The sequence below is a fragment of the Narcine bancroftii genome, chromosome 3 (assembly GCF_036971445.1).
Source record: "Narcine bancroftii isolate sNarBan1 chromosome 3, sNarBan1.hap1, whole genome shotgun sequence".
NCBI classification, from domain to species: Eukaryota; Metazoa; Chordata; class Chondrichthyes; order Torpediniformes; family Narcinidae; genus Narcine; species Narcine bancroftii.
Window position 1 is genome coordinate 362,234,072 of NC_091471.1, and position 20,093 is coordinate 362,254,164.

Sequence of the window (20,093 nt, forward strand, 5' to 3'; positions counted from 1 at the left end):
GCCTTCCTTGTCTTAGTGACACAGAGATCAAGTGTGCTGAGACCTCTGGTACATCAGGTTATGCGCTGGTGATAACTGGGCAGGGTTTGCTTAAGTCAGGCCTACTTAAAGTCAACCGAGTATGTTTTGCAGTGAATTGGGGTAGACCATCTCCGTTGGCTGATCTGTAACTTACCCTCCCTGTTGCATCTTATTGTCAAAGAGCACATTCCTTTAATTTGTTTCAATGCACAAACAGCCTCCTCTAAACTGGCATCCTCCAATACGATTTTTGATTGCACCCTGTGGTTGAATTCCACCTGCGGATTAAATGACATTATTGATCTGGAGAACACTCCAAGTCTTTACAGCTTTTTAAGTAATTGGTCAAAATATGCACATAGAAGACAAGGACATGATCCTAGGAAATGAACAAAGTACTTCTTGTCAAGATGTTATAGATAAATAGTTGTGCGGTGATTAAATCTTTGCAACGCAGCTTTAGGTACTGTCACCAAGGTTGTGGTTGCTACAGTCTGAGGGATATGTTTTGAACAGACTGGATATTTACTGAATTTGCATCTTGTTATTAATCCCCAGAAAGTGGGATGTAACAAAAGTGAGAAAATTACACAAAGGTGCACAACATGAGATGACTATCAGTTGTTTGATTGATTTATACTGTCAAAATGAATGAAACATATTAAAATGTGGTCTATTCAGCATTTTAGGACCAAAGACAGTGTCTTACTTTGACATTTCATGCAGTATTTTTATTAGGTGGTTTATATGAATGTTTTCTCTATGATGCTGCAGCAAACAATGAATTTCATGACTTGTTCAAGACATTAAATTCTGATTCTGAAAGCTCTGAAGGCAGTGGTTGCACTTTGTTAGCTCACCCAAGTCATCTTGAGTATTGATTTTTGACAGGAAACTTGACTAGATGGTATCGTCCGACATCTGCATTCAATTATAATGCAATACACTACTGGAGAAACTCAGCAGGTCGCGCAGCATCTCCAGGAAGTGAAGGGTAGCCAGTGTTTTCGGCCTGAGCCCTTCGTCAAGATATGAACAAAGAGCAGGCAGGTGCCTGAATAAACAGGAGGAGAGGAGGGAGGGAGAGGACAGGTTAACAAGTCAGAGGTCATAGGTGGATACTGATGGGAGGGCAGAAGAGAAAAGTGTTGAGAAGTGAGAGGGGGCGGGGGTAGCTCTGAATAGAGAGGGAAAGGGGTGAGAAGGAAAGGAGATAAGGGGATAGGAAAAGAAATAGACTCAGGAGGGGTTCAATGGAAAATGGAGAACTTGCTGTAAATGCTGTTTGGCTGGAGAGTATCCAGACAAAATATGAGGCATTGTTTCCCCCAGTTTGTGGATAGCCTCTGTTAGGAAGTGCATGAGGTCATGGAATGATGTGTGGAATTAAAACAGTTGGCCACTCAGAGGTCCCTATTATTGCAGTGAACAGAGCAAATGAAATGATATCCCAGTCCACATCCAGTCTCTCCGATGTAGAGGAGGCCACAACAGATGTACCAGATCCGCGGGTAAGAGTGAATTGATGGCAGTAGAGAGGAAACCATGTTTTTTTTTGAAGGTGGAGGGCATGTCAGATGTTTTGAAAAGGAAGACCTCATTTAGGGAGTAGATGAGAGGGAGGCAGAGAAATTAAGAGAAACAAATAGAATCCTTACAAGGGACAGGGTATAAAGATGTGTAGTCAAGATAACTGGGATAACTGTAGAACATATCTGTGGAGAGTACATCTCCTAAGGTGAAGACAGAGATCAAGAAAGGGGAATCAATTAGCAGAGATGGACCGAGTGAATTTGAGGTCAGGCAAAGTGGATAAATTTGATGCTCATTATGGGTGCAGAAAGCAGAACCAATGTAGTGCAGGAAGAGTTGAGGAGCCTTGCCTGTGTAGGTCTGCAGCATGGATTGCTCCATATAGCCAACAGAAGGTAGGCATAGCTGGGGCTCATGTGGGTACCCATGGCTATCTCTTTGACTTGGACATAGTGGGGTGAGCCATAGGAGAAGTTATTGTATTCCCTGCAGTTATAAAACAAAAATTAATTGATACAACCCACAGCCAATCCAGCTAATTCAACAATTTTTTTTTATCTCCATGGGTCCAAGATGGAAGCGTAGAAACTCAAAAATACAGGCACTCATTTATCTGAACATCTATGCTCTACTCATTTGGAAAATATGTACGTTAAGCCACAGATTAGTCATGATCTCATTAAATGGCACTGGTTTCAGAGGGCCATTTTGCCCAATCAGAGATTGCTTATGGCAATTGGTAATTGGTTGTGGATGATCTTAAGACAAGTATCTAAAAGGATGCAATAAATTATCTGCACATGCTAATAATGAACCAAACACATCTCTCACTATTGATTGATCCTCTGCGAATGTGCCTTCCCAAGCTTTTATTTTGCTTCAGCAAATATGTATTAACATTTTTGCCACATGTCTGAAACCCTACCATCATGATCTGAAATCCTGGTTCAAGGCCACCATCATGTGCTGGTGACACAGGTTTAACTTTGTGAATGAATATTCCTGTTGAATTCCCACCGATGATTTCAATCTGATTCAGGATGTCATCACCGTTAAACTCAAATGAAGTTATCCTGCTTGTTGATTTTGATTGTGGATGTCCCAGGGGGAATGGCCTGTGGCAGAAGAAATAAAAAAGTCCAAGAATTAAATATGAAACTCATAGAAAATGTCTGCAACCATCCTTTTAATTTCCTCTTTACTTACAGTATATTGCAGGTTTAAATAAGCCCCAAAATATTCAAAGGAAATAGTGATTGAACAAAATTGTTGTCAGTTTTTTTCTACTTTCTCACGATGAGGGTAAAGAATATTTTAATTAATATTTCTTTTATCATATAAAATTCTGCAGTACCAGTGAAAATTAACTTTATATCTGAGAACATTGGACTATTGAGTAGATAAATGATGATTCCAATTACCCTTTTTATGGATATGCTCTCTTATATAAATTCCTTTTGCTTTTGGTGGGAAAGCGATTGTTTAAAGTTACATTTTTTTTAAGAGAGGCAGATTCAATTCCAGTGCTGTTTGTAAGGATTTTGTACGTTCTCCCTGTGACCATGTGGGTTCCCCCTTGGTGCTCTGGTTTCCTCCCACTCTCTAAAAACGTATAGGATTTGTAGGTATATTGGTGTATCTGGGCATCACAGGCTCATGGACCAGAAGGGGATGCTACCATGTTGTATTTCTAAATTTAAAAAGTTGAAAAATAAACATCTCAGGTCAAATTGTGCAAGACAGCAAGGTTTTAAATAAATAGGAAATCTGTTACTGGAAAGTTCTGTTTTTCTTTGTGTTTATGGCTATATCCTGCCCTCATTTCTGGAGAACCTGCTGACTTGAAGGTGGAAATAGTACTAATCATGTCTCAAGAAAGGGTCCTGACCAGAAATGCTGACAGACCATTACTAACTGACCAAGCTTCTCTTGGGTCACTCAAGATCCCAGCATCTACAATTCTTGTGTTTTACTAATTTAGCCAAGCTGACACACAATGAATAACAATGTTATTCCACAGTATATCAGCTATAAATTCATCTTTATTATTCATTTGGTTGAGAGAAACAAGTGTTGCACCATGACCATACACAGAGGATGATATGGTGGGCATAGGGGATGGGTGGGGAAGTGAGTTTTAGAAGATATTTCCTTATAAAGTACCATTATTATTCTGCACAATTAATTAACTTTTCATTTGCATCAGTGACACAAAACTAAATGTGAAATATTAAGTAAATAAAAATGAATTTTTACCAGAATTGCTGATATGATGAATGAGCTCCAGTCACTGACAGTAGCTGTTGAGAGGTTGGCTCAGGCTGTTTTACTGGGACTGAAATTAATTTGACAAAATTTAGATGTGATTCATGTGAATGTTGAAATGCTACATTGATGTAAAATTGAATTGCAAACTTAATAAGTATCTTTATCTTTACCAATTTAACAGTTCATAATTCTTTTACCTTTAGTTAAATTCAAACAAAATGTGAATATTCACAATGTAAATGCTTTCTTTGCAGCCTTTGATCAAACTATTAAACATGGCAGAAAGTTTCATAAACCACAGTTAATGGCACACCCATAATTACACGTTATCTGGAACTGTGAAATGCTTATCAATATATGGGCACTGCAGAGATGCTTTAACCATATAACCATATAACCGTTTACAGCACGGAAACAGGCCATGTCGGCCCTTCAAGTCCGTAAAGGTTTACTTGAACAACTCCACTAGCTCCTCCGCAAACTCCTGAGGAAGCAGAGGCTCTCTTCATGATGCTACCGGTGCGCTGGTTGTTGTGTATCTCAAAAATTTTACTAAGATGGATCTTGAGTTTTGATATGCCTGTGGTTTTGGGTTTGCAACGTGAAAGGATATAGTTTTGTTCTCATGGTTCCACACAATTTTTCAACTTGAAAAACAGCTAAACCCTGAACTCAGCAAGGATCTATAGTAAAGCTTGAACTGTTCAGGAACTTGCTGAAAGAAAGGAGTCTGTCAGAATTAATTGACAAGTTGCTAAATGGAGCAGATGAGAGTCCTGTTGTACTGAACACTGATGACTGGAATTAGAAGTGGAGTTTGCTAAATATCACGGAGGAAGGGGTTTATATTTATATTTGCCTCTCAAAATCATAAAATACTTCATATTACAAAAAAAATTACATGGAAAAGCAGTCACTCTTTGTATGTGCAGGAGAGCAGGGGTGCCAGGGAGGGAAGTCAAAAAGGTGCTGCAGTGGCTATAAGAAAACAGTGGTGGCTAAGTGACAAGACGGCACAAGTCAACATGGATAAGTTTAAGGTGAAAGGAAGGATTTCTCAATTTATTCAACGAATGCATTTGAAAGAGATGAGATGGTGAACCCAAGAAACAGCACATTTGAGGTTAAGACCAATCGTTAAGTAATGAATCAGAGGAATTAGTTTGAGACAAATGAGATAGAAGAGTTAACATTTGAAACTTAAAAAAAAAATACATTTTCACTGCAATGCAAAGGAACAGCAAATCGACTAAATGTCAAGTTCAGGTCAGATATCAGGAAGTGACCTGTAACAATACTGAAAATGAGAGGAGAGTGAAAATATTTTTTTTTAAACCTGGAATTGTTTAATCAGAAGGCCTTCACAGGGAAGATGATAAAGTGCATGTTCATGTGGTATTGAGAGAAGAGTTTGGAAAGAAGACTTTCTACCAGGATGTGATTACAATGCAGGATTGTCAAGTCAAGAACTTTAATTATCTTCCCTCTTAATCTCTCTTCCCATATCCATCAAATCCGGCTTCATCACTCACAGTATTTCCTCGCCGGCTATCACCTACTGCCCTTCAATCTCTGCACACTATTTCACTTAATATTCTCCTCCAGCTCACACATGCTGTGCTTTCTCCTATCATCATTTATAAAAATGGGGGTGGCACAGTTAGCACAACGCTATTATGGCACCAGATTTGAATCCGGCGCTGTCTGTAAGGAGTTTGTACGTTCTCCCCATTTCTGCATGGCTTTCCTCCATGTGCTGCAGTTTCCTCCCACCTTTGAAAAAGTACCAGGTTACAGGTCAATTGGGTTGCACAGGCTCGAGGGCCGAAAGGGCTCGAAATTATGCTGTATGTCTAAATTTAAATTTTAAAAATATATATATTTAAACCTTATGGGATCTTTCTCGAAACAATTCAGAAACATGTCAATGACTCACCATGTTCTTCCATGAAGAACATGTCAGAAGGACAGGACTTGAGGAGGCAGAGGGAAGTCTGCATGGACACCCTTTTAATTTTAGATTAGAAGAAAATCTGGTTAGAAGGAAATGTTCTGGCCACCTTGCAAAGTGGGAACAACAAAATAAAATGCTGGAGGAATTCAACAGGTCAGGCAGTAACCATGAAGGAAAACAGACAGTGTATGTTCTTGGTCAAACGTGGAGGTTAGAGATATAGTTATACAAGTGACCACACACATCTAGTTGGGTCTTTCAATGAGCCACCTGAGCTCATCATTTACCTCTCATTCCAAGGTGGTGCCAGGTGATGACATTTGACAGGAAGTGGGCTCCTCGATGAGGCCTCGTGCAGGGACAGACTGCATTGAGAATGAGCAGCTGGCTATGTTTCTTGAACACTTTGATAGCTAACAAAGTACTGTCCCACTCGCCCAAGCTCACTGGCATTCAAATAATGAGCAGTGTTATAGGATACTCCAAAAGTTTTTATGACTGTAATAAGGACCAGGATCAACCACCCTCCACTACACCTCAATAATTCTATGATGGAGAGAGTAGAGATCACCAAGTTCCTCGAGTCTCCCTAACTAGTGACCTATCATTGATACTCAACATCTCCTCACTTTTCACTTCCCGAGAAGACTGAAGCGGGCAAGGCTGCCGGCCACCATCATGTCAATCTCCCACAGGAGCTCCATCGAGAGCATCCTGCCCGGCTGCCTCACCGTGTGGTCCGGCTTGGTGCAGAGAAGTGGATCGGAGATCAATCCACAGGATCGTGAGAGTGGCAGAGAGGATCCCTGGGGCCTTTGTTCAAGACTGATGTTTCACCCCAGATGATGAGGGTAAGGAAATTCAAGCTTTTAAACTTGGGCCATTCTTGGCCAATGAATACTTATCAGGGTCTTCGTCCAAATTTACAACGAATCCAGCCTCAGACACAGATTAAGGATAGATCACAAAAACATGATCTAGAAGAAACGTTATGGAAGATACAGAACCTACAATAAGCATAACAGGATGAAAATGTTGTATTATAAATAGCCAAATATTTGATAACAAATGAAAGAATTCAGGAAGAATTGAATAGTCTCCATAAATGCATTTTATTATTCTAATTTTTCAATCAATATCCTGCCATAATATTGGGTGATTTCTCGTGGGTTGCTAGTTTAAGTAGTTCAGCACCCCTCTCCACTCATCAGAGTTGCACATTGAAGACCTTGGCCAAGTTTTGATGGTATGTATTAAACTCTTGTTGAGAGAACTACAATAGGCAACATTAAGTCTACCAGAAAAGAAAGAAGTCAGGATGGTCAAAAGAGTTGTGCTGAAGTCCCTCCCACAAAAGCTTGCTCTGAAGGAACTTCTACAGCTCTGTGACAAGAAGCTAAAATGACATGGAGCCTTTTGTCGCATCATTAACATCGACCGGAAATTCTAACTGGTGCCATCATGTGTGCTTTGACCTTTGAAGTTCCTGGTGGTTATGTGATGAAGATTGACTCATTAAACTATTCCATATTCTCAAGCTGCTAAGATTTCCATCATGCCTTGATGCTATACCCAGAACATAATCAGAAATTGAAAACTCACTGACATCAGGAACATTTTCATCGCCTCCGTCTGTACTATCGTCTATTGATGTGAAAGTATCGTTATCAGTAGAATATCTATTGCTGTAAAAACAGAAATAGAACAGCAATCTTACCCAATTATAAAAGGATTCTCCCTCCAAATTTCTGATTTTTCTTTGCATTGTGTGTGTGTGTGTGTGTGTGTGTGTGTGTGTGTGTGTGTGTGTGTGTAGCTCACTCTGCAGGCATCTACATATGCTATCTCACCTGAATAATTCTTGCAGGTCATCTTCATTTTGGCGTCTGTACATAGATTCCTTGCTGGGTGGCTCAACAAAGGAAGAACTGACACTGTTCAATGACTCACAGCTTTCAGTTTTCTTCAGATTTATATAGAACTATAAATGATAAGAAATACTGAAACACCAACTATTGATTACATGTAATAAAATTATTAGCTATCTAGAGCAAGACTGTACGATTAGAAATCAGCCATTTAGCAGGGAAATCAGGAAGTAATTTCTTCAGAATGGGTAGTGGAAATTCAAAAAAGATGCTGAATCTATTGAAATTTTAACAAAATCAATTAATAATCCAGAGGTCTGGACTAACAATTCCAAAAATTGAGTTCAAATCTCACATGGTAGGGACAGAATTTATATGTGATTAATTATAGATATGGAAGAGTAGTGGTCCAGACAAGTAGGAGGTTAAATGGTCAAAGGTCAGGGGAAAGAATATTGTTAATGGCAGGACTTGTATCAGCATTGACTTCCATAGGAAGTCAAAGACCATAGCTCCCTGAAAGTGGCCATACAAGTTGTTAAGGATGGTCAAGAAGGCACATGGCATGCTTACCATTGATGGTTGGGGCAATAAGTTTTAAAGTAAATACATTATGTTGGAGATGTATAAAATATTGGTTAGACTGTACTTGGTGAAACCCTGGTCACTCCTGTAGAAAAGATGTAGAGGGTTTAGAAAGCGAACAGAAGAGATTCACCAAAATACTGTCATTGATTAGAAAATAAGAGTTACATGGTTGGACAAGCTGAGGTTGTTTCTCCGAAGTGTTGGAAATTGAAGGGAAACCTGATAGAAGTTCATCAAGTTACCAGAAGCATGGATGGGGTAGACTTCTCCCAGGATAGAAAATGTCCCATACTCAAGGACATTCATTTAAAATGAGGTGGGGGAGAAGCTGGGGGAGTTGGTGTGTGGAATAACACACAGACTGCCAATGTTAGGCTGTCTGGGGTAGAGGTGGAAGCAGATTAAATGGTGTTTAAAGGGCCTTTGGGTGACATTTAAATATTCAGGGAAAAGAGAGAGAGATGTATCATCTGTAAACATTTAGTTTGGCATGGACATCATGAGCATTATGTCCAGTGCAGGTATTGTGGGCTGAAGAGCCTATTTCTGTGCTGTACTATTCTATGTTCTAATCTGGAACTTGAAAATGGAAAATGATGACCACAAATATCTTGAAAAAACACACAAACGCTGGAGAAACTCAGCAGGTCAAACTGTGCCTTTATGTAGCAAAGGTAAAGATACACCATCAACGTTTCGGGCTTGAGCTTTTCAACAAAGGGGCACTGTTTGACCTGCTGAGTTTTCTCCAGCATTTGTGTGTTTTTTCATTTAATCATGGTGTCACCAGAATCCCGTGTTTTACTTCTGATGACCACAAATATATTAGAGGATTGTACGGACCCAAATTGTTCAATAACATCTTTCGGGGGGTGTACTCTTGCCATCTTATTTCATCTGGTGTTAACTCATTGAAATGGCCCGTTAAGATACTCAACTCAATGACTATTAGGGAAAGGCAATAAATGCTGCCAGCTTTGTCCAGATTTCGAAGGTTAAATAAATAAAACTAGAAGGGTATCAATGTGGTGTTCTGGTAGATATCAGCCCTGAACTGAGGATGAAAGTACGAGGCTGATCCTGCTATTAGCAAAGGGAGTTTTTGATTGATTTCTCATAACTTTTGTGGACACGCTTCATTCAAATGAAGATTTTCAAATGTATGTGGAAGAAAGAAATGAGTTCCAAGTACCAATAATTTCACTCTCACTCAACTTAAAAATAATTAAAAAGCAGGAAATGAGACACTTTGACATGTGCAATTAAGATGTGCACAAAACACAGGAATTATAGGAATGACAGCTGGTCCATTCTGCTTATTCTTGACTACATGATGCAAATTATGCCAGAAATCTATCAGCGACTCATGGGTGCACACTTTCTGGTTGCGAGCCATCTCACCCTGATCAGTCTTCTTCTTTGGCTTGGCTTCGCGGACGAAGATTTACGGAGGGGTAATGTCCACGTCAGCTGCAGGCTGACGTGGCGGGACAGGCAGACACGGTTGCAGCGGTTGCAAGGGAAAATTGGTTGGTTGGGGTTGGGTGTTGGGTTTTTCCTCCTTTGTCTTTTGTCAGTGAGGTGGGCCACCTAAATGGGCATTTCCCCAGCCTGATTCAACAATATTGTGGCCTGTTATAATTTGCCAGTACCAGCCTGACTGGGAATTCATCAGATGCAATAAAAATTTATAAAGCATCCTCAGAAGATAAGAACATATGAAATAGGAGCAGGAGGCTGTCGAGCCTGCTCCACCATTCAATGAGATCAAGGCTGATCTGATGATGGGCTCATCTTCTCCTCCCTGCCTTTTCCCCATATCCCTTAATTCCCCTACTAAGTAAAAATCTATGCAACCTTGTCTTAAATATATTCACTGAGGTCGCCTCGACTGCTTCAATGGGCAGCAAATTTCACAGGTTCACCACCCTCTGGGGACAAATAGTTCCTCCTCATCTCCGTCCTAAATCTGCCACCCTGAATCTTGAAGGTATGTCCATTGTTCTAGTCTCTCCCACCAAAGGAAACAACTTAGCTGCCTCTACCATATCTATGCCTGTCATAATTTTTTTTTAAATTTTTTATTTTTCACACCATAAACCACATTAACCATGATACACACTTTTTCCTTTTCAAACATATACAGTGCCATTTTCTCCCCCCCCACTCCCTCCTCCCATCCCACCCTCCCTACCTCCCCCCTCCCATCCCACCCTCCCTACCTCCCCCCTCCCGTCCATTTAAAGTACAAAATCTAGGCCTGTCATAATCTTAAAGAAAAGGAATAGATGCACTCCATGTTGTTTGGTTATGATTGTTGATTATGCCGAAAATTGGGCACATTCGGCCAATATGTGAGGGAGAATACCCTGAAATATACAGTTTAAAGGGAGGAGATTCAAGTGGTTCATAAGCATGGCAGAGAGCACAGACAATGAAAAATTCACTGCCTTACGTCACCCTGGGTACTGCTGCTGTCATCACTCTCACAGCTCATGCTCCCGGGATTCACTGCTTGCAGGCGCTGGAGTTTGGGTTTCGCACGTGGTGGGGTTTTATGACCTGTTGCTATTTTCTGATAGGGAATAAAGAAAAGGAAATTGAAACACATTTAAACCACAAGTTTCTTTCATTCCACAATAAAGTTCAAAAAGTTCAATATCATCAGATAATGCAAGTTTACAATAATGGAGAAAGCCTACATGAATGGAGCTATCATCTTAACAGTATTTTATTAACATTACTGTTATCTTTTGTAAATCTCCAGGTCTGAGAGAAAATAACTAATGCAAAATCTTTCATTGCCCACTGCAATAACAAATGAGCACCCTTGTAATATATTGACAGTTTGCTCCAGATACCTTGGTTGATTTAAGAAAGTCATGAAATATTGCCCTGCTGGGTTTTGAAGATTTTTTTTGTCCATTGCAAGGTGCAGGGAATCTACTCTTCTGTCTTTCAAAGATGCCTCTGGAAAATAAGTCCTATTCAGATGACAAATATCAAGGATATAATGTGAAATCAGCTCTGGATCACCTAGAAAACAACAACAATGTAGACTTATGGCTGCTCTTCATCGACCTCAGCTCAGCCTTCAACATCATTATTCCCTCAGTGCTAGCCAACAAGCTCCAAAACATGGGCCTCTGCACCTGCCTCCACAACAAGATCCTTGATTTCCTCATCAGAAGAACACGGTCAGTACAAATTGGAAAACAACGTCTCCTCCTCACTGTCGATCAATGCAGCAGCACCTTTAGAATGCGTGCTTAGCCCACTGCTCTATGACTGTATGGCTAGGCATGACTTCTATGCTATCTACAAATTTCCCAATGACACCACGGTTGTCAGCACTCACAAATGGCCATGAGGTCAGCTTGTTGAGTGGTGTCACACCAACAACCTTCCACTCAACGCTGGCAAAACCAAGGAGATGATTGTAGGCATTAGGAGGAAGTCAGAACACTAACCAGTCCTCATCGAGGGCTCAGCAATGAAAAGTATCCACATCTCCGAGGATCTATCCTGGAGCAAAAATAAAGTAGGCTCGCCAACGGCTATAATATTTGAGGGGCTTGAGATTTAGTATGCTACTAAAGACTTGCAAATTTCTACAGGTGTAACTTGGAGAGTATTCTGGCTAGTTGCATCACTGACTGGTACAGAGGTGCCAACGGTCATGACAAGAAAAAACTCCAGGGGGTTGTTAACTGGGCCTGCAACATCATGGGCACCAGTCTTCACTCCATTGAGGTCATCTACAACAGGGGATGTCTTAAGCAAGCAGTCTCTATCCTCAAGGATCCCCACCACCCAGGCCATGCCCTCTTCACTCTGCTACCATCAGGGGCGGGGGGACGGGGTGGTGGGGTGGGGGGAGGTACAGGAGCCTGAAGACGAGCATTCAGCGGCACAAGGACAGTTTGTTTTCCCCCTCTATCATCAGATTCCTGAACAAACAATAAACCACAGACATTGCCTTATTTTAACTATTTTTTAATTTATTTTGTCAGGCGGTTTATATAAATGCTTGCACGGTAACGCTGCCACAAAACATTCATGGCAATAAATTCTGATGCTGCCATCTCCAAGATGAAATTCTACACTTGTCTCATTCTTTAGCTTTCAGGCTGAGTATCAGACAGTAATGAGTTCAAATTTCACTCCATGACCTTATCATGTTCAGCGATGCAGGTGCTATTTTTGGGTGAGATATTGAACTAAAACCCACAATTTTTTGATCAGGTGGAAGCAAACAATCTTACGATACTGTTTCTGGAAGAGTAACGCTATTTGTTCAGCATGCTGGCTGTCATTCATCGCTCAACTAACAATGAAGAGTGTTCTGGGCTGTCTGTGACTGTCGGAATTGCTGCTCAACTACTGCAGGGGGCAACCCACTGTACATGCAGGGAGGTAACCTGGGAGGCCGGCTCCACGTACTCCCAGTCAATCACTGGCCCCACGTAAAGGCTCGCACCGGCCCTTGTGTAGGCAGTAGAGCACGTTGAGCCAGAAGAGATACTGAGCCTTGTGTGCCAGTTTTAAGATAATTAAAGCCTGTTTGTTCACACTGCAGCACGTCACGAAGAGCTAATTTCACCAGGACATTTATTTCCAGGTTCTTCATTCATAGAGAACTATTAGCCACAGGCTTGTAATGTCTTTTATCTAATGCACTATTATCCGTCAGCTAAAAGGAAAATTTCATAACTGCATAATGAATTATTATTAGCTGCTAATAAATTTTGAAAAATAAAAGAAAGGCTTAGATCGGTGGGTTCTCAACCTTTATTTTCCACTCACATCCCACCTTAAGTAATCCCTTACTAACCAGAGAGCATAGAATGCTCTCTGGTTAGTAAGGGATTACTCAAAGAGGGATGTGAGTAGAAACAAAAATGTTGAGAACCATTGGCCTAGATTCTCTGAGATTGTGCTCTGGGATCTGTGAAGTTCCCTCATTCCTCAAGGACGTGAGGGTAGGCCAGCGAGTTGTTCTTGATAACAGCCATAATCCATCTTGCTCCGGGTGGCACTGAAAATTCCAGCATGTCGTTTTAAAATAATGGCTGAAAAATTGCCCTACCTTGTGCCTCATTTTGTTTGACTTTAACTGCAGCATTTCCTTATTCAACTGGCGACACACATCCTGAAGTTCAATTACTTGCCGGCGACATAAATCCTTGTCGATGATCATTTTGCTAATATGCAATTGGGCTTCATCCCTGGCCCCATATGCCTGTGGAATATAAAAATAAAGATAGACTTGATTGTAAATATTTGTGCTATGCTGCCGGAGCTCACTGGAACACCGCTCCAGCACCTCTTTGTCGCCATTTTTGGTGAGCTCCGACACCTAAAAAATTAGCACTGCACCCCAGACTAATGATGAGGGGCTCAAGCCCAAAATGTTGTTGATATATCTTTATCTTTGCTATATAAAGTCCACTGTTTGACCTGCTGAGTTTCTCCAGCACTGTTTTTACTTCAACCACCGTGCCTGCAAACTTTCGTGTTTCACTTCATGTCACAGAAAGTATTTAGCTTGTCCCTTCATTCAAAATTTAACTAGTTTGTGATCTATCTCCCTCTTTTCCTCATAAACCTTAATATATTGAACAAAAATTTTTCAAATGCAAACTTAATATCACCTTGAATACCAATGAAAATGTGATGCCATATTTCACTCTACTTACATCATCTCGTTCCTTTTGTAGCTCTAAGACTTGTGACTGGAGCGAGCTAATTTTATCCTTGTACATATCACTGTCAATCTTCAAAGTGGCACATTCCATGAACATATTTTCTTTCTCATCCAGGTACTAGCAAGCAGAAGAAATTAAAACAGTTTGAATATTTTTATATTGATGGGGATTTCAAAAGGAGAAAGTTTGGTCTGGAAGTAATCATGATCAAATTTAGCAGTATCAGGTTGATAAAACACAGCTGGATTGGTTCAAAATAGAGACAGTAGAATATAGTGCTGCAGCCAGCAGTAATTAAGTACACAGAATGAAAGAAACTTTGGGATATCTTTCCACTTTTCACCCCCTTCGCTGATCCCCATTCAGATTGGGACGTTACTTTTTTTAAATATTTCTTTAAAGTGATCCATTTCTATTTACTCTGAATCAGAATTTATCGTCATGGGCATGCCACAAAATTTGTTGTTTTGTGGCAGCGTCACAGTGCAAGCATTTATATAAACCACCTTACAAAATAAATTAAAATACAGTGAAGTGCAAGAAAAAGAAAATGTCTAAGTGAGGCAGTGTCAGTGGTTTATTGTTCTTTCAAGAATTTGATAGCAGATGGAACGAAACTGTCCTTGTGTCGCTGTGTGTTCGTCTTCAGGCTCCAGTTGATGAAGATGATGTGGTCAAACAATATTTATGACTTTTATTAGCAGAAACTAATGGTACAATAATGAAAGACAATGGGTGCATAAAGTTATACCCAAGGGGGGGTGTCTTTTAACTGTAGAGATAATGCACAGCAAATGTTAGTACAGCAAGGCTTGCCAGAGGGGAGACAGGTAGCTTAGCAGAGATTCATCACACTCCTGAACCTTTTTCTTGATGGTAGCAGAGTGAAGAGGGCATAGCCTGGGTGGTGGGGGGTCCTTGAGGATAGAGGCTGTGTGGTGCGCTGTTAGACAGAATCAGACACACACAAGGTAAAGACTGTACAACAGGCTTTAATCCACAAAGACTTCCACAGAGCCAGGCTGGCTGTGGCTGCAGCAACTCTGTGTGAGGCCGGTGCAGCCATATATCCCAGAGGATGATTGACACCCGACGGATGGGGTTTGATCCATTCAGGCCGATTAATTGACAGCCGGCCAGGTGTTGTCCTGTCCCCATACATTCCTGCAGGTACAGCCGGTGGAGTACCACCACAGGCTGCTTTCTTAAAACACTGCTTCTTGTAGATGTCCTCGATGGAGTGAAGACTTGTGGCCGTGATGTCACAGGCCAAGTTAACAACCCTCTGGAGTATTTTTCCTGTCCTGCACCTCCATACCAGTCAGTGATGCAACCAAACAGAATGCTCTCCAAAGTGCACCAGTCGAGGTTCTCGAGAGTCTTTTGTGGCATACCGAATCTCCTCAAACACCTCACAAACAACAGCCTTCTTCATGATTGCATCGACATGGAGGCTCCAGGGCAGATCCTCAGAGATGTTAACGCCTAGGAATTTGAATACTCCAATGCTTTCCAATTCCAGTCCTGCTGTTGATTACAGATATCATCTTTTCTTTTGCTTTTGTGTGTTATCATGGATGACATACCATTCCAGAAGGTATGAGGCAAAAACATTGGCATGAACAGCTCACTATTGTTAGGTCTGCTTTGTTCATGAATGAGTGAGACAAACACCAGGCTGAGTCGAAATCAGGGTTCTTTGTTCTTTATTACCGGATTGTAACACTTGCGACTAACCATGTTAGTCGGAGAATGCATTCTGCCGTTATCAGCAAAATGGTGATTTTTTATACCCTTGGATACGTGCTTAGAACATCATCATATCATTACTTGTCCAATGACTAAAACTGTTGCTATCCTTTCCCTGCTAGCTTCCTGCCTCTCAATCCATCAATGTCTCTCTTATCTTGTAAGTACAAGGATGCATTCACATCTTGTTACAGCCCTGCACATTCCCATCTCATGATGTTTTACCTTACACTATCAAGCTAAGCCTCTACATTTAGCAGCCTCTAAATTTGGTTGCTTCAAATTTGTCTTCAGAAAAGAGTTAAATTTACCAGGCATGGATAAAATGATTAGCTGACGCAGATTCTGATCATTGGTTTTGGATCATTCTCTTTCACTACACATATGGAACTGGAGAACTGGGAGTCTGAAAAGCAAGACTCCAGGAAAGTGACCAAGTTACTGCTCGGCATTGATGATGGAAACATTAATGAAAAAGATTCCGAGAGTTTGCCTGTAGTTATTTACCTATAGCACTATTTTTTAAAAACTTCTGGTTGGATGCTTAACTGTATTTTAATTGGCTTTGTATCTGTACTTGGCACAATGACAGTAATGTTGAATCTAATCTAATCAAGTTTTCATTGAGAAAGGCACACATTTTATGAAGCGACAGAAAGTATGAATTTGTACAGATAATTACTTTTGTCGCCTCAAGAAGGCAGCAAAGTGGTTGAGCAAAGGAGTGCATTTGATGTAACCTACATGGAGTTTCTTGCCGTTTGGCAAAGTTTCAAGAGGTAGGTTGATCAACAAAAGAGAAGACCATCCGGGTGACCCAAGGGAAAGTAGCAGATGGCAGAAAGCAAAGTGCAATGATCAATGCTCTTTAGTGATTGGCAGGCTGTTCAAGGTTAGATTTCAACAAGTTAGCCAAAGGCCACGATGATAACTTACAACATTTTTGACCTGGGAACGACTCCAGGAAATGGGGAGATGTGGTTACTTGCTGTATCCTGGAAATCACACCCAGGTCAACAGTCTTTGGCCAGAGACCCCGGTGCAAATCTGAGAACTTCTCAGGAAGGAAAATCCAACAAGCTCCAATATGTTCACCAGGTTGAGATATTTATATTGTTGTACAGTAAAACCCCTAGTATCTGGCATCCATGAGGATTGGTAGATGCTGGATAAGTGAATTTTCCGGTTGCTTGAGATTGCATGGATGGCAAACTAACCGCTGGGGGCAGGGAGGGGTCCCAATTTTAAACATTCATATATTTTTACCTATTTTTTTTTCTGGTTGCTTGAGGCTGCCATTTGCTTGAATTCCAGATGATAGGGATTTTACTGTATTATATGTCATCTTCTGCACTTGCAAGGGGAGCCTTGGCCAGCCAAAAAGTCTCCAAATCGACGAAGCCGCAAGTTGGAAATAGCCTGATCTTAAACCTCTCATTGCATCACTCTCACCATGTGGGATGGGTTTAAAATCAATGTGCATTTATTGATGCATTAAAATAGACAGACTTCTGATGGGAATGGCCAGGGGGATAAAATATTAAAGATGTTCATTTCTTTTTCCAGTTTTCTCATGACCCTTTCAAACAAAGTCTAAAGTGAACATGCTCACCTCATTCCTCAGTCTTTCCATCTCGTCCAGTTTCAAGCGCAGTGAACTAATTTCTTTCATGAGATCCTGCCTTCCCTCCAGAGTTTCTACATGATCCTGTTCTAAGATGTCTATTGTCACCTATTAAAAAAAAATTCAGTCTTCAGAAAAAACAATACATTTTTTCCCCAAACTTTTCTTCCGAAGCAATGTTCTGAAAAGCAAGACTCTATAGTAACGGGCAAAATGTAAGTGACATTCTAATGATGGATTTCACAACATCCACAATATTTTAAAATAACAATAGAGAGGGTTAGCAAATTTAAATTCTTGGGAGTCATGGTCTCAGAGGATCTTTCCTGGACCCAACACACTAATGGCACTGTGAAGAAAGAATGTCAGCTCCTACTTTCTGAGGAGTTTGTGGAGGTTTGGTATGATATCGGAAACCCTGGCAAATTTCTCCAGATGTGTGGTGGAAAGTGTGCTGACTGTCTGATACGGGGACACTAATGTCCCTGAGCAGAAAGCTCTGCAAAAGGTAGTGGACACGGCCCAGGCATCACAGGTAAAACCCTCCCCACCATTGAGAAGATCTACAGGGAACACTGACGTCGGAGAGCAGCGGCGATCATCAAGGATCCACATCATTCAGCAAACTCGCTGCTCTCGCTGCTGCCATCAGGAAAGAGGTGTAGGTTCCACATGACTCCCACCACCAGGTTCAAGAACCGCTGCTACCCCTCCTTCATCAGATCTCTCAACCACAAACTCAATTAAGGATGCATTTAAGGACTAACTTTTGCACTTAATTGATTTTTTAAAAATTCTCTCTGTATTGCACAATTTGTTTACATTTCTTTATTTGTTTACATGTGTGCGTTGAGTACAATTTTTTTTTGCTCTACCAATAAGGGGTGATTCTGCCTCGCCCACAGGAAAAAGAACTTCAGGATTGTATGTGATGTCACGTATGTACTCTGACAATAAATCTGAAATCTGAGACATAATGAACATTATAGCATGCCATTTCCCTCCCCATTCCCACATCAACCCGTCTGTTCTCGGCCTTTTCCACTGCTAGGATGAGGAACAAAGCAGAGGAAAAGCACCTCATATTCCACACGAGTTACTTAAAACACATAAGAACGAACACTGAACTTTCCAATTTCAGATAACTCTTGTGTTCTCCTCGGTCTCTTCTTCCCCTTTGGTCCTTCCATTTCTGTTCTCTTTCCTATACCACCCCTCCAGCCCCCTCCATCAACTATTTTAAGACCCCTCCCCTTCTTGGTGCCACCTACTACTACCCTACCTGATCCTCTCCCCACTTGGTCCAGCTGCCATTCACCTCTCTTCTAACACTTCCCATGATCACCTTTCCTACTTACGAGAGTCCAGCATGTATAGACTTTGTGTTCCCACTTATCACCCTCTCAGTTGTCTCCATCTTTAACCTTCCTACTCCCCGACCTGACTCCACCTGCTCTTTTCACCTCTTTGTCTTCTTCAACCTCTCATTACTGATCACCTCATAACCCCTCCCCCTCCTGATTCCATCCTTCACTCCACTCTGCCCACCATTAGCTACTGGCCCCTGTCTCACCCCTCCACCTCTCCTCTTTGATATTAGCTATCAAAGAGGGAACTCTTCTCTCTCAGTTCTGATGCAGGATCTCGATCTGAAGTGATGGCAATTTCTTTAACCCTTCAGATGCCGCTTGACATGGTGAGCTCCTCCAACAATTTGTTTTTTGGTTTCAACGACACAAACCATATTAAACATATTGAAAATTTCAGTGCATTTTTAAGTGGTTTGCAAACCTCCATAAAACCGAATCAGTGGTTAACTAAGACCTTTTTTTAAATTTAATTTTAAAAAAGTTTAGACATGCAGCACGGTAAAAGGCCATTTCGGCCCACAAGTCCCTGCTGCCCAATTAACCTACACTCCGGGTACATTTCAAACTGTGGGTCAAAACCGGAGCCCCTGGCAAAAACCCACGCAGACACGGCAAGAACGTACAAACTCTGTACAGGTGGCGTGGGATTCGAACCCCGGTCCTGATTGCTGGCGCTGTAACGGCGTGGCGCTAACCGCTACATCAATTGTGCTGCCTCATCTTATTGATTTTCTCATGATGATAACAATTTGGTGACTTAAAAGAAAAATGCAAGTTATAACAGAATGTTTGACTTAAAGTTACAGCAAGGTATCCTCAGTTGTCAGTATTAAATGCATTACACAGTGCAAAGAAACAAAATATCCGAGATGTTGGGAATCACAAATGTAAACAGGAAATGTCGAAGTTGCTCAGCAGGTCAGGTAGCATGGACGGGTTAACACTTCAGGATAGAGATCCTGATAAAAGATTTCTCCTGAAATATAAGTGGCATAAAAATCAAGGCAAGTCCAATAGAAAATAAATTTCAAGCGCAGAGTACAATGCATCATTCTTCTTCTTTGGCTTGGCTTCGCGGACGAAGATTTATGGAGGGGTATGTCCACGTCTGCTGCAGGCTCGTTTGTGGCTGACAAGTCCGATGCGGGACAGGCAGACACGGTTGCAGCGGTTGCAGGGGAAAATTGGTGGGTTGGGGTTGGGTGTTGGGTTTTTCCTCCTTTGCCATTTGTCAGTGAGGTGGGCTCTGCGGTCTTCTTCAAAGGAGGTTGCTGCCCGCCAAACTGTGAGGCGCCAAGATGCACGGTTTGAGGCGATATCAGCCCACTGGCGGTGGTCAATGTGGCAGGCACCAAGAGATTTCTTTAGGCAGTCCTTGTACCTCTTCTTTGGTGCACCTCTGTCACGGTG

The 20,093-nt window shown here is 41.3% G+C and overlaps 1 protein-coding gene and 1 long non-coding RNA gene across 7 annotated transcripts in view; one reads left to right on the top strand and one right to left on the bottom strand.

Moving 5' to 3' along the window:
* The window catches only part of card14 (caspase recruitment domain family, member 14), a 78,140-nt gene that overhangs the window by 16,456 nt on the left and 41,591 nt on the right, over nucleotides 1–20,093 (bottom strand). For all 6 annotated transcript variants that reach the window (XM_069930085.1, XM_069930083.1, XM_069930081.1 and 3 more), the window contains 9 exons: nucleotides 17,302–17,421; nucleotides 13,932–14,057; nucleotides 13,322–13,474; nucleotides 10,688–10,807; nucleotides 7,627–7,757; nucleotides 7,379–7,461; nucleotides 3,811–3,889; nucleotides 2,480–2,669; nucleotides 176–299 (listed from right to left, as the gene is read on the bottom strand). In XM_069930085.1, the coding sequence (XP_069786186.1) occupies nucleotides 176–299; nucleotides 2,480–2,669; nucleotides 3,811–3,889; nucleotides 7,379–7,461; nucleotides 7,627–7,757; nucleotides 10,688–10,807; nucleotides 13,322–13,474; nucleotides 13,932–14,057; nucleotides 17,302–17,421 (1,126 nt within the window). The remainder of the gene's footprint in view (nucleotides 1–175; nucleotides 300–2,479; nucleotides 2,670–3,810; nucleotides 3,890–7,378; nucleotides 7,462–7,626; nucleotides 7,758–10,687; nucleotides 10,808–13,321; nucleotides 13,475–13,931; nucleotides 14,058–17,301; nucleotides 17,422–20,093) is intronic.
* The window catches only part of LOC138759524 (uncharacterized), a 30,584-nt gene that overhangs the window by 7,773 nt on the left and 2,718 nt on the right, over nucleotides 1–20,093 (top strand). The gene's annotated exons all lie outside the window — the stretch shown is intronic.